This window comes from Oryctolagus cuniculus, chromosome 4 (assembly GCF_051225735.1).
Source record: "Oryctolagus cuniculus isolate XC-2025 breed Fujian yellow rabbit chromosome 4, ASM5122573v1, whole genome shotgun sequence".
NCBI classification, from domain to species: Eukaryota; Metazoa; Chordata; class Mammalia; order Lagomorpha; family Leporidae; genus Oryctolagus; species Oryctolagus cuniculus.
The window spans coordinates 94,470,001-94,483,778 of NC_142870.1; the positions used below are offsets into that span (position 1 = coordinate 94,470,001).

Genomic DNA, 13,778 nt, shown 5'->3' on the forward strand with positions numbered 1-13,778 from the left:
AAATATCTTCCATCTGCTGTTTAATTCCTCAGTGGGCTTGAACAGGCCAAAGCCAGGAGTCTGAAACTCCATCTAGGTCTCCCATATGGGTGGCAGGGGCCCAAGAATTTGGGCTATTGCTTTCCCAGTTATGTTGGCAAGGAGCTGGATCAGAAGTGGAGCAGCGGGGACCAGCACTGTGGTTTGTAGGCTAAGCCTCTGTCTGTGGCACCAGCACATATGGGTGCCGTTCATGTCCCTGCTGCTCCTCTTCCAATGTAGCTGTCTGCTAATGGCCTGAGAGAGCAGTAGAAGATGGCTCAAGTACTTGGGACTGTGATTCGGGTTACCAAGGATTTGGATTGGCTTAGCTCCAACCATTGCAGCCATTTGGAGGAGTGAACCAGTGGATGGAAGACCTTTGTCTCTGTCGCTCCCTCTCTGTAACTCTGCCTCTCAAATAAATAAAATCTTTCACAACAACAACAAAAAAGAAGTGGAACAACTGGGACTCAAACTGGCACTTACATGATGTGCTGGTATCACAAGCAGCAGCTTAGCCCACGGCACCACAGCACTGACCCCTTGAGACCATTTTCAACATCCCAATTTGAAATTCTGTACTCATTAAATAATTACTACCCATCCCCTTGGTAACCCTAGTCACTATGAATTTGGCTACTGTAGGTACCTCATAGAGTAGAATCATACAGTATTTAGTTTTTGTTTTTTTTTTTTGTCTGGCTTATTTCACTTAGTATAATGTTTTTAAGGTTCATCTGCTTTGTCACTTTTTCTTTTAAGACTGAATAATTTATGATATGTTTATGCTGCATTTGGTTTACCCATTTACCTGTCAATTTACACTTGAATTATTTCTACGTCTTGGCTGTTGTGAATAATGCTGCTATGAACATGAGGGGTCAAATACCTTTTCAAGTCCCTCTTTCATTTCTTTTGGGCACATATACAGAAGTAGAACTGCTAAATCAAATATTAATTCTATTTTTAATTTTTGAGAAACTGCCATCCTGTTTTCCATAGCAGCTGTGCTGTTTGCCATCCCCACCAGCAATACACAAGGGTTCCAGTTTCTCCATGTCCTAGCCAACGCTTGGTATTTTCTTCTGGCTTTTTTTAAAGTAGTCATCCTGATGGGTGTGAAATAGTATACCACCCCTTTTTCTCATAATCTAGTATGAATTTTGTGCCCTTATCCAAAGCATGGATAAATTTTAATCTTCATTACTGTGCCTAATATTGTTGCCTAGTTAGGAATTGATTATAGATGTCCTATCTCTTTTTTTAAAAAAAAGATTTATTTATTTTATTTGAAAGTCAGAGTTACACAGAGAGAGGAGAGGCAGAGAGAGAGAGAGCTGCGCCGATCCTAATCCAGGAGCCAGGAGCTCCTTCCAGGTCTCCCACATAGGTACAGGGGCCTAAGGACCTGGGCCATCTTCCACTGCTTTCCCAGGCCAGAGCAGAGTTGGATCAGAAGAGGAGCAGCCGAGACTAGAACTGGCACCCATAGGGATACCGGCTCCTCAGGCCAGGGCTTTAACCTGCTGTACCACAGCACCGGCCCCTATCCATATGATTCTAAAACAGACTAGGAAGAATACCCCATGAGTCTTTGTGTAGTCTCTTAATTTCTTTTAGTCTATGAATTACCATTTTTTCTGTAGAATTTAATTGCTGAATATAACCATGGACCTAGGTTTTTATTTTTTTTTTAAGTTTTTAAGCTTTTTAGTCAGTGAGAGAAATGTTCAGGAGAGTGAGGGTTTTATTTAGGGGAGAAAAAGAAGTATAGAACCTAAGTTGGGTCCATAGCAAGCAGAGAGCAGACCAGGAGCAAGCCACGTGGAGCAAGCATGCAGGTAGAAAGCAGGGAGCAGGCCTGAAGGCCACGCGCCCAAAGGCATGGGGCAACAAGGGAGACCGTGGACCTAGTTTCAAAGGGCAAGTAAAGTATTCCTGTCATGGATAGGGAAAGGAGAAGAGATCCTCACAGGAAATAAGATGATCATTTGCAAAATTTTAGGAAGTTCTGGGGCAATTATTGTGGTACTACTGGTTAAGCTGCTGCTTGCAATACTGCCATCCCATGTGGGTACCAGTTCAAGTACCAGCAGCTCCACTTCTAATCCAGCTCCTTGCTAAAACATCTGGAAAAGCAGTGGAAGACAGCCCAATTCCTTGGACCCTTGCACCTACATGGGAGATCTAGATCTCTGGCTCCTGGACTGGCCTAGCCTTGGCTCAGCCCTGGCTCAGTCCTGGCTTAATCCTGGCCATTGCTGTTTTTTGAGGAATGAATCAGCAGATAGAAGATCCCTCTTTCTCTGTAACTCTGCCTTTCTGATAAATAAATCAATTTTTTTAAAAAAACTTAGGAATACAAAAACAAATGTACTACTAGGAGAGAGCCACCCGCCTCACTTAGGTGCAGTGATGTAATATATAAGCAGGTCATGATTTGGACAGATTTTGTAAGACACAGTGAGGAACTGTGACTTATCTATTTTCAGGTCACATGGGCTCAACTAAAGATTTTCAAGCAAGCAACTAACTTGATGTTGTTTATAAAGGCTGCTGTGGTGACTGTGGGAAGATAGGGTGGGGGGATGCAGAGAAAGAAAAGGTATAACTGAAAGTAAATAGCACTTGGGTGGCCATTGCAATAGCACAGATCAGTGTTGGTAAGGGCTTAAACTGGGTGTGGCAGTAGTGATGGAAAGAAGAGGAAGTAGATTTGAGAACTTATTGATCATTTGAATATTGCATGAAGTAAGAAGAAATAGTGATGATGTTAGCATATAAGCTTATTTTTGTTTTGTTTTTTCACTTTCTGTTGTAAAATTCTGTGATCAAAAACTGCAGAAGAAAACCCTAAGAAAAGGAGCAAGTCTAGGGTAGAAGGGATATATTAGGGCCAGCTTCCATGTGTATGAAGAATCGTTTCAAATATCTGTTAAGATTATCTGAGGATGTAGATTCAACAGAATAGTGGGTGCTACAACTGCATATTTGGAAGTTACCACACCCATGGCTGTGCCCTATGCTGTGAGGATAGGCTTGTGTGTTCTTTTCTTCTCCCACTCACCCAACCATTCCTTTTTTCTTATAACCCAATATGAATTTTTTAAAGATTTATTTATTTATTTGAAAGGCAGAGTTACAGAGAGAGAGAGACAGAGAGAGATCTTCCATCCACTGGTTCCCCAAATGGCTGCAACCTTTGGGACTGGGCCAGGCTGAAGCCATGAGCCTGAAACCCCATCAGGGTCTCCTACATGGGTGCAGGTTCTCAAGGACTTGGAATGTCTTCCGCTGCTTTCCTAGGTGCATTAGCAGGGAGTTGAATCATCACCCATATGGGATGCCAGTGTTGCAGGCAGTGGCTTAACCCACTGCTCCACAATGCTACACCCTCCCCAATATGAATTTTATATGCTTATGTGGAGCATCCTCATTATTGTGCCTAATGAATGTCATTGATGACTGTGTGGGAGGGTGGCAGAGACAGAACTGGAGCAGAATAAATGATCCTTGATTTTTCATGTACTGCTGGCTGTGCTTTCGATATATGCAGTATTGTCTCCTGAATGGCAAGAAGAGACCATTCTCTTTTTTTGTTTTAAAAATTTATTTATTTATTTGAAAGGCAGACGTAAAGAAACAAGGAGAGACAGAAAGAGATTGTCCATCTGCTGGTTAACTCCCCAAATGGCTGCAGTGGCCAGGGCTGCACCAGGCCAAAGCCAAAAGCCAGGAGCTTCTTCCAGTTCTCCCCCAGGGGTATTAGGGGCTCAAACACTTGGGCGATTCTCTGCTGTTTCCCAGGCACATTAGCAAGGAGCTGGATTGGAAGTGGAGCAGTTGGGACTTGAACTCACCCACATGGGATGCCAGCATTGCAGGCTGAGGTATTACCCTCTTTACCATAGTGCTGGCCTTTTTGTTTGTTTGTTTAAGATTTATTTTATTTCAAAGGAAGAGGGAAAGAGGGAGAGACAGAGACAAAGAGACAGAAATCTTCCATCTACTGCTTCACTCCCCAAATGGCAGTAATAGCCAGGGGCTGGTCCAGACAAAAGCCAGGAGCCCCAAGCTTCATCTAAGTCTGCAACATGAGTGCAGAGGCCCAAGCACTTGGACCACCCTTTGCTGTTTTGCCAGGCACGTTATCAGGGAACTGGATTGGAGGCTGAGCAGCCGGGACTCGAACTGGTGCTCTGATACAGGATGCCAGCAGTGCAGGCAGCAGCTTAGTTCATTGTGCCACAATGCCAGCCCCGGGACCATTCTAAAGAACTTTGGTGTTTCTTGGGATTTTACCTTTATAATGGCTTAATTCAATTGTTTGATCGATAGAAATTTATAGTGTCCCTTTAACTCCTATATTCTTTTTACCTCCTAGAGACTACAAAGCAAACTTCGAGGGATAACCCATCAAGGTAAGAGTAAGTTCTTAAGTGCAATGTACAGTTTTTGTTTTTCTTCCAAAGAATCCATGTTTTAAAAGATGCTAACAAAATGCATTTAATAAGTAATAATTCCATTAGTCCATCCACATAATTACTGTTTATCCACTTTAACATTGATTAAAATTTTAGCCAATTTTTAAAGATTTTAATCGTAAATCATATAAGCCAGTGTGGCTTTGTGATGCCAGTTGTCAACAGATTAATTATACAGGAAGCTAGTCACTGTTCATGCTGTTGATTTTCTTTATAGTTATATATTTGTACTTAATTTTGGTTATAAATCTGGCATAACTAAAAATTATTATAATTTGTGAGACAGTAGCAGCTCAGAGCTCCTTATTGGCAATAGCTAATGTTTCTTTTTCTGAATTTGATTACTCCAGGTACCTCCTTTGCAAGAAATTACAGTGTTTGTTCTTTTGTTACCAGTAGATAGAAATTTCTATCATGTTCCTTGACATTCTAAAAATAATTGTTTATTTTAAAATATTGTGGTAATAAATATAACATAAAACTTACCATTTTAACCATTTTTAAGTATACGGTTCAGTGGCACCAAGTATTTTCACATTATTATACAACTGTCACCATCTATTTCCAGATTTTTTTTGTCTCTGCAAACCAATACTGTGTATCCATTAAGCAAAAACTTCCCATTTCCCCAGCCTCTGCCCCTGACAACCACCATTCTGCTTTGTTTCCACCATTCTTTTTCTGAATTTGATTATTCCAGGTATCTCCTTTGCAAGAAATGATAGTGTTTGTTCTTTTGTTACCGGTTTATTTCACTTAGCATAATGTCTTCACAATTCATGAATGTAAAGCATGTCAGAATTCTGAATAATACTCCACTGTGTGTATGCACTACATTCTGTTTGTTATTCATCTGTACATGGACAGTTGCTTCTGCCCTTTGGCAGTTATGAATAATGCTGCTGTGTACATGAGTGTATAACATCTTCTTGAGACCTGACTTTCAGTTCTTTTGGTTTCTATTCAGAAGCAGGATGCTGGATCCAGCAGAAATTCTGTTTTTAATTTTTTGAAGAAATGCCATGCTGTTATCGAGTGTACCATTTTACAGTCACACCAACAGTGGGCAGAATTCCAGTGTATCCACATCTGCACTGACCCTTGTTGCCTCCTGACTTTTTGAAAGTAGCCATCCTAGTGGGTGTGAGGTGGTGTCTTCTTGTATTGTTGATTCACATTCTCTGTGATCTATTCATGTGCTCTTTGGACATTTATAAATCTTCATTAGAGAAATAAATATTCAGTCCTTCATTTTTTTTTAATCAGGCTGTTTGCCTTCATGTTCTTTAACATTTTCCAAATAGCCCTCCTGAAGGTCAGGGAATCATTTGGTAGGTGATTTTTAAATTAGCCTACTTCTCTAACATAAGCAGATTTTTTTTAGATCCTTTGCTCCACATATTCCTGTAATACAGCTTTATCCTAATTCTTTGTAGATAATTTATATACATTATTTTTAAAATTATTTATTTGTTTATGTGAAAGACAGAGAAAGAGATCTCTCATCTACTGGTTCAGTTCTCCAATACCTGCGGCAGCCAGGGTAGGGCCAGCATGAAACTTGATCCAGATCTTCCATGCAGGTGGCGGGGACCCAACTATCTGAGCTGTCACTTGCTTCTCCCAGAGTGAGCATTAGCAGGAAGCTGAATCAGAAGCAGTGCTGGGACTCAAGTCCAGACTCAATATGGGATGCTGTGTCCCGAGAGGCGACTCATGTGCTGCTCCAGACACCCACCTCAGTCTGCATTTTTAAATGGTTAGGTCCTAGATAGTAGAGTCTGTGTTATGTTTTGAGCATCTGGTATTATACTAAATCTTTGTGAAACCTTGGTAAACACTAGATGGGCTTTTCCATATTGATAGCCCAACTAAGTATTTAATGATTATACTGATATATTTAATGATTATGCTGATATATGTATTTGATCAATTTGATCATATCAATTTTGTTGCATTTTATGACTTTTTAAAAAATTTACTCTTATGAGAATAATTTTTGCAGATAATGCATAAAATAATGAGGAGAAAATGAAGACTATTTCTTACAAATTACTGCAATGATTTGCAGGTGGTCTAGAAAAGCCAATTTTTAAAATTCCTATGCAGATAAATTTCCAGTAATAATCTCATGTCTGCCATCTGTTTGCAGATTCAGTTTTGACAGTATGCTTAAGAATTTTGTAGCAACTTCAAGACACTGTGCTTATACCTATGGATTTACACAGATAACTAAACCACAGAACACGGCCTAGGATAATATCTTGTGGGAATAGCTAAATTTAAGATATAGGCAGAGAAAGAGATGGCAGAGCAAGCAAGGTGAAGGCTAACCTCGACTAACTAATACACAGATGACTGAGGCGAAAGCATATTGAAATGCTAAATGTCATATGCTTTGTAGATGCTGGAATTGCAAACATTCACACAGAATGGTGTGCTTTTTAACCTACTTAGCCTTGGTATGAGGTCATATGGATGTTTATAAGATAGAAAACTAAGGCTGTACATAGGAAAAAAGATTTAGTTTTTCACAGAGCTCAGAGATTACCCATAATATATCCTTAAGTGATGTTTACCCTTTTTCTGAATCTAGATACCAAAGAGGATCCCTCCTTGAAGGATGTTGAAGATACCATGGTAGAGACAATTGCTCTTTGCCAGAGAAATTCACATAATTTGAATGAACAGCAGCGAGAGGTAGGAGAATGACTACTCAGGTGTTTAAAAGCCTGTTGTGATTTGAAACTAGAAATTAATTCTATTCCCACTGCCCTGTCAGCCACCCGTGTTTAATTCAGCAGGATTTAATCACTTTTTAGTGTTCCCAGGAGTGGAAGACTCTTGAAGTTATTACAAGGAGTGTCTGGCTGCTTTGTTCTCACACAGGCTTTCAGTTCGTAGATTGGCTGTGCTACAGGACTTCAGGCGTGTGGATGCTAGATGTTCCTGTTCTCTCTGGACTGAGAGTTTGTGTATTCCATGTGGTGGTACTAGGGATCATTATTTATCATCTCTTCTGTTCCCCGTGCATGAAAGTTAGCATGAGAAACTGGGGGAAAGCCCTGAGAATATAGAGGAAGCTGGGAAAAGGTCAAAGAAGGCCTAGGGCGTAGTGGTTCTCAGTGTCGGCTGCACGTCAGAATCGCCTGGGGAGCTTTGAAAACTCTGCTTGCTCAGGCTGCGCTCCAGCTCGGTTAAAGCCTCCGGGGCTGGGACCCAGTCATCAGTATCTCTAAAAGCTCCCCACAGATTCCAACGTGCAACCGAGGCTGGAGCCACTGCTGCAACTACTGCAGACTGTACAAAGGAGGGAAACGAAACGGAAAGAGGTATAGCTGAACACCTGGTGCAGTGGGAGTCACAGCAACACTGAAGGGGCGAGATGTCCTTTGAGAGCTGAATTCTGCAGTGGTTTGAGGAAGGTTGTATGGTGACGCATCCTCACTCCTCCATGCCTCACCCCACAGGGCACAGGCCTCTGACTTCACCCTGCTTGGCCTATTTCTGCTGCCTGGGATTTTGAAATGCAGGATGCAGTTGATTTGCCATGTATGTCTTTACCATATGTGTTACCCCATGAACATAGATCTTAGTATGTTTTCTGATCTTAAGAGATGGGTATATTATCTTTTCCGTCAGGGATTTTTCAAGGTCATAAATTATGAAGACTCTTTAGAATACAAATTACATTTTTTCTTTATTAAAAAGGCTTTTTCATGAATTGATACATACTCATCATATTAAAAAAAATGCAGTATATAAAGTTACACAGAAAGATATTGTTAAAATTATAATATATCTACCCTGCCAACCAGAAATTAATATTATCATTTAGTGAACAGAATTCTAGATGAATTTTTGTCTGTCTAGCTTGATATAATTTTAGAAAAATTGGATCAAATAATGCTTGCTTTTAAAAATATATTCAGGCGGGGCCGGTGCTGTGGTGTAGTGGGTAAGGCTGCCACCTGCAGTGCTGGCATCCCTTATGGGCACCAGTTCAAGTTCCGGCTACTCCACTTTCAATCCAGCTCTCTGCTGTGGCCTGGGAAAGCAGTGGAAGATGGCCCAACCCCTCAGGCCCCTGTACCCGCGTGGGAGACCTGGAAGAAGCTCCTGGCTCCCGGCTTTGGATCAGCTCAGCTCTGGCCGTTGTGGTCATTTGGGGAGTGAACCAGTGGATGGAAGAGCTCTTTCTATGTCTCTCTCTCTCTCTCTCTCTCTCTCTCTGCTGCTCCTTCCCTCTCTGTGTAACTCTGACTTTCAAGTAAAATAAATAAAATCTTTTAAAAATAAATGTATATATTATATATATTCAGGCTTCTTTAGGAAGCTTAAGTAAAATTGAGGAATTTCTAAATTTCAGATGAGTATTTCTAAACATATAAGGAGTCTTCAAAAAGTTTTATGGAAAATGTGTATTATAACAAGGATATGGGGCCGGCGCCATGGCTCAATAGGCTAATCCTCCACCTAGCGGCACCGGCACACCGGGTTCTAGTCCCAGTCGGGGCGCCGGATTCTGTCCCGGTCACTCCTCTTCCTGTCCAGCTCTCTGCTGTGGCCCAGGAGTGCAGTGGAGGATGGCCCAAGTCCTTGGGCCTTGCACCCGCATGGGAGACCAGGATAAGTACTTGGCTCCTGCCATCGGATCAGCGCGGTGCGCCGGCTGCAGTGCACTGGCCGCAACGGCCATTGGAAGGTGAACCAATGGAAAAGGAAGACCTTTCTCTCTGTCTCTCTCACTGTCCACTCTGCCTGTCCAAAAAAAAAAAAAAAAGAAGAAGAAGAAGAAGAAGGATATGCACAGATTTAAAAAAAATTTTTTTGAGATTTATTTTATTTATTTGAAAGGCAGAGAGAAAAAGAGGGAGATCTTCCATCTACTGGTTCACTACCCAAATGGCCAGGAGCCAGGAGTTTCACCCACATGGGTGCAGAGGCCCAAGCAGTTAGGCCATCTTCCCCTGCTTTCCCAGACATATTATTGGAGCTGCATTGGAAGTGGAGCAACCAGGCCTCAAACTGGCACCTATGTGGGATGCCAGTGCTGCAGGTGGTGGCTTAATTCCAGCCCCCAGATTTCAAAATTTCTTTCACCAAAATGAACTTATCTCTCTTTTTTTAAAGATTTATTTATTTTATTTGAAAAGCCAAGTTACAGAGAGAGAGAGAGATCTTCCATCCACTGGTTCACTCCCAAAATGGCCACAACAGCTGGAGTTGAGCAGATCCAAAGCCAGGAGCCAAGAGCTTCTTCCAGGTCTCCCACATGTGTGCAGGGGCCCAAGCACTTGGGCTATCCTCTGCTGCTTTCCCAGGCACATTAGCAGGGAGCTGGATTGGAAGTGGTGCAGCTAGAGCTGGAACCAGCATGGGTACTGGCACTGCAGGTGTACTACAGTGCCAGTCCCAAACTTATCTTTTAAAATCTATTTTCTGTGAACTTTTTGAAGAACCTTCATATTATCTTTGTAAATCTCTAAAGTTAAAGAAATGTGAATAACTATAGTAGATTGGAATTATGTTCATATGTTTATAATTAAGTTTTTATTTGTGGCATCTTTAATGCCACGCAGGTAAGAAATTGTATAAAATAACACTTGCTACCCAGCCTCCTCTCTTCTCCATCCCCTAGTTATTTTACCTTATTAAGGTTTGTGGGGAGCAGCCCGGACTGGACTGAGTTACTGGAATTAAGACTTATTCTATGCATCTGCTCTCCCACAATATGGCGCTGGGAGAGAAGTAAACAGCTTCCGCACAGCTGCCTCCAGTTCAACTAATAAACTGTAGGACTTGCTCCTGATTGGAGGAGAGCAGCGTACTCGGCGTGTGGGCAGCCGAGTTGGGATTGGCGGAGGAGGACTATAAAGGAGGAGAGAGACGGCATGCACCAGGAACATCTAAGGGGAACATCTAGCTGAAGGAACACCTGTGCAGCCCCCAGAGAGCCGGCCGGCGGTGTGCCGCTCCCCTGCGGAAGTGGGGAATGTGGCCAGGGGGAACTGCCCTTCCACGGAGGTGGAAGGGATAGTAGCCAACCCGGGAAGAACCAGCAGCAAACCCGGGGAGGGCCGAGCAGACGAAAGAACAGCGCAGGGTCCTGTGTCGTTCCTCCACGAAGAGGGGGAGCGACAAGGTTTTTTGTTGTTGTTGTTTTGTTTTTGTTTTTGTTTTTGTTTTTTTTTTTGGACAGGCAGAGTTAGACAATGAAAGAGAAAGAGAGAGCGAGAAAGGTCTTCCTTCCGTTGGTTCACCCCACAAATGGCTGCTACGGCCGGCGCGCTGCGCCGATCCAAAGCCAGGAGCCAGGTACTTCTTCCTGGTCTCCCATGCGGGTGCAGGGCCCAAGCACTTGGGCCATTCTCCACTGCACTCCCGGCCACAACAGAGAGCTGGACTGGAAGAGGAGAGACCGGGACAGAATCCGGCGCCCCAACCGGGACTAGAATGCGGGGTGCTGGCGCCGCAGGCAGAAGATTAACCTAGTGAGCTGCGGTGCCAGCCCTTATTAAGGTTTTTAATACATTATTTTTCTGTGTCCATAATTCTCACAGTTGTTTACTGTTTACTCACATGGATTATGGGCTCAGTAGCAGTTTTTGCCATGATTTTCCCATTCCAAAGTTCTTATTTTTATTCCTCTTTAGGTTAGCTGGCCATATTTGGAAATTGTTTTATTTTGATAGAGAAACACAGAGGGCAGAATTATTAAAGCTATACTTACACATTTTTAACACTGAACTTTTTAAAAATATTTGGCACTTCTAAGTCCTCTCATAACTTTTTGATACTCTTCCTTAACATGGAAACTTGAAGAAAAATGTTTTATAAATACAGCAGCTTAGGTTCACATAAGGTAAAACATGTTCTGATTCACAGATATTAACAGTACAGTAAAATTCAAAATCCCTATCTCTACAACTGTAGTGTTTGAATTTGAGTTCTATTTGTATTTGAATTCTGGGTCCCTCAGTTAGAGACAGTGTTTTTGCCACATTGATGTGGCAAAAGGAGAATTTTCTTTTTGTGAATAAAACAAATGTGTCTGAATTTAATTTGTTTTGATAAAGATTCTCTAAGAGTAGTACTTCATCTAACTGCATATATTAGGGGTCTTCAGAACTTTTATGGCAAATATATGTTTTAAAAACGCTACGTGCAGATTTCTAGTTTCTTCATGCACAAAAATAAATCTATCTTTTAACTCCATTTTCCATGAGCTGTTTGAAATGCACTCATAAGAGAAGTCTACCTTTGTTGCTGACCCCAGGTTCTCTGGCTCACTTCAAATAGAAATTGACCAGAGGCTGATATGCAGCCCAGACAAGGTTAATTGGGGCTTGTGCTGGAACACAGAGGAGGCAGCATAGTGGGAAGAGGTGCTGCCGACTGGCTCTCCAGTGGGAGCTGAATGGGTGCTTTTATTGGGTTGGTGAGGTGTGGTAGACCCCCTCCCCCCTCCCCCCTGCCCCCAGTCCCAGCATAGGGCACTGCCCTTCAATCTGCACCCAGCCCCAGCATAGGGCACTGCCCTTCAATCTGCACCCAGCCCCAGCATAGGGCACTGCCCTTCAATCTGCACCCAGCCCCAGCATAGGGCACTGCCCTTCAATCTGCACCCAGCCTGGAGTTCTGCTCCTACCCCGCAGCACATGACACTTCAGCCTGTATTCAGGTTGATGTTCTATGTAGGTATGTTGGGGTTTTTTTTACACACAACAAGCTCAAAATGGTGGTATTAACTCACTGCCATCACTCCAGGAAGGTCATATATTGGTGACATTAGGCTGTTCTAGGCTGAGTACAGGTCAGGGAAGTCCCTAGTAGGACTATAGGAGGCTGCTTGTTCCTGATTGGTTGGAACTGGGGATGGATACATAGTCAGGTTAGGGAATGATGACTGTCAGATCAGGAGGGGACTGATTGAGTCCAATTTCTATCCTGTCTTAGCTGTAAAAGAGGTCTCTTTCCCTTTCGTAAAACACACACACACACACACACACACACATATCCCTCTCTTACTCCCTGCTCCCTCTAACAACTGGTTTCTTCTGCTTCAGTCTGAACAGATTAATAACAACATCAAAATATATTTGAATATTCATTGTTTTTTTAAAGATTTATTTATTTATTTGAGAGGAGGCAGAAAGAATGATAGAGGTCTTCCATCCACTGGTTCACTCCCCAGTTGGCCGCAAAGCCGGAGCTATGCCGATCTGAAGCCAGGATCCAGGAGCTTCCTACGGGTCTCCCACATGGGTGCAGGGGCCCAAGGACTTGGGCCATCTTCTACTGCTTTCTTAGGCCATAGCAGAGAGCTGATTAGAAGAGCAGCAGGGACTTGAACTGGTACCCACACTGGATGCCTGCATTGCAGGCGGTGGCTTCACTGACCCCATAGTTTTATAAATACTATTTTTGTAACAATGCTAATACAAACGTTTAAGGGATTTTAATGGTTGACTGCTTTGTTTCTCTTTGCTTTGCTTTTTGTTAGTTTTGTTTGTTTTGTACTGGAGATTCTAAAAACAAGAACTATTGCTTCAGACCCTATAATAATTAGAAAATGTAAAATATATAAAAAACTTGATAATGAACTGTCTCTAATATCTCCCACCAAAAAGTTCCATCAGAAGATTTAACATCATGAAGTTGGGTGTCAACCTTTCCCAAATAGAATCCCTAACTACCTCTTCTACTTTGATATATATGTTTATGCTGCTGCCCCAGTGTCCAGCCTTACTGGTACCAAAGTCTGTGGCTTTGCTATGCATGTAACTCCCTGAAAAGCAAGCTATTTGTTATACATCGAGAGAAAGTAATTCGGTCCAGTTGTGTGGCTCTCTCAGGAGGTAGGATTATCTTTGTGTTCTGGATACCTATTATAGGTTGTGGGTTTTTAGAGTTATCCAAGTTAAAATGTTAAGCATCAATATTAAAGAGTGAGAGAGAGAGTAATATTTACAGAGTGTTTAGCACATATTTAGAGTTCATGTGGATATTTAATGGAAGAAGAACTCCACTGTTTGAGGATGTGAACACATCCCCTGGCTGTTACCTCCAGTCTACCATTTATAAATCAAGAATAAACTAACCTTTGAAAATATAATTCTTTTAAGTTGTGTGGGTTAAATAAGAAAATCTAAAAATCAAACTTCTAAACATAATAAATTTTAAAACCAAAAGGTAAACATTGGACATGCTATACACAATTAGAAAAATCATTAAATACACAAAAATAAATCACATAGTTCTAAAAATAAG

General features: G+C 42.0%; 1 protein-coding gene across 4 annotated transcripts in view; it reads left to right on the top strand.

Moving 5' to 3' along the window:
• Positions 1 to 13,778, top strand: part of VPS8 (VPS8 subunit of CORVET complex) — a 274,119-nt gene that overhangs the window by 181,906 nt on the left and 78,435 nt on the right. For all 4 annotated transcript variants that reach the window (XM_008266588.5, XM_089332060.1, XM_089332059.1 and 1 more), the window contains 2 exons: positions 4,406 to 4,442; positions 7,102 to 7,205. In XM_008266588.5, coding sequence (XP_008264810.1) covers positions 4,406 to 4,442; positions 7,102 to 7,205 — 141 coding nt within the window. The remainder of the gene's footprint in view (positions 1 to 4,405; positions 4,443 to 7,101; positions 7,206 to 13,778) is intronic.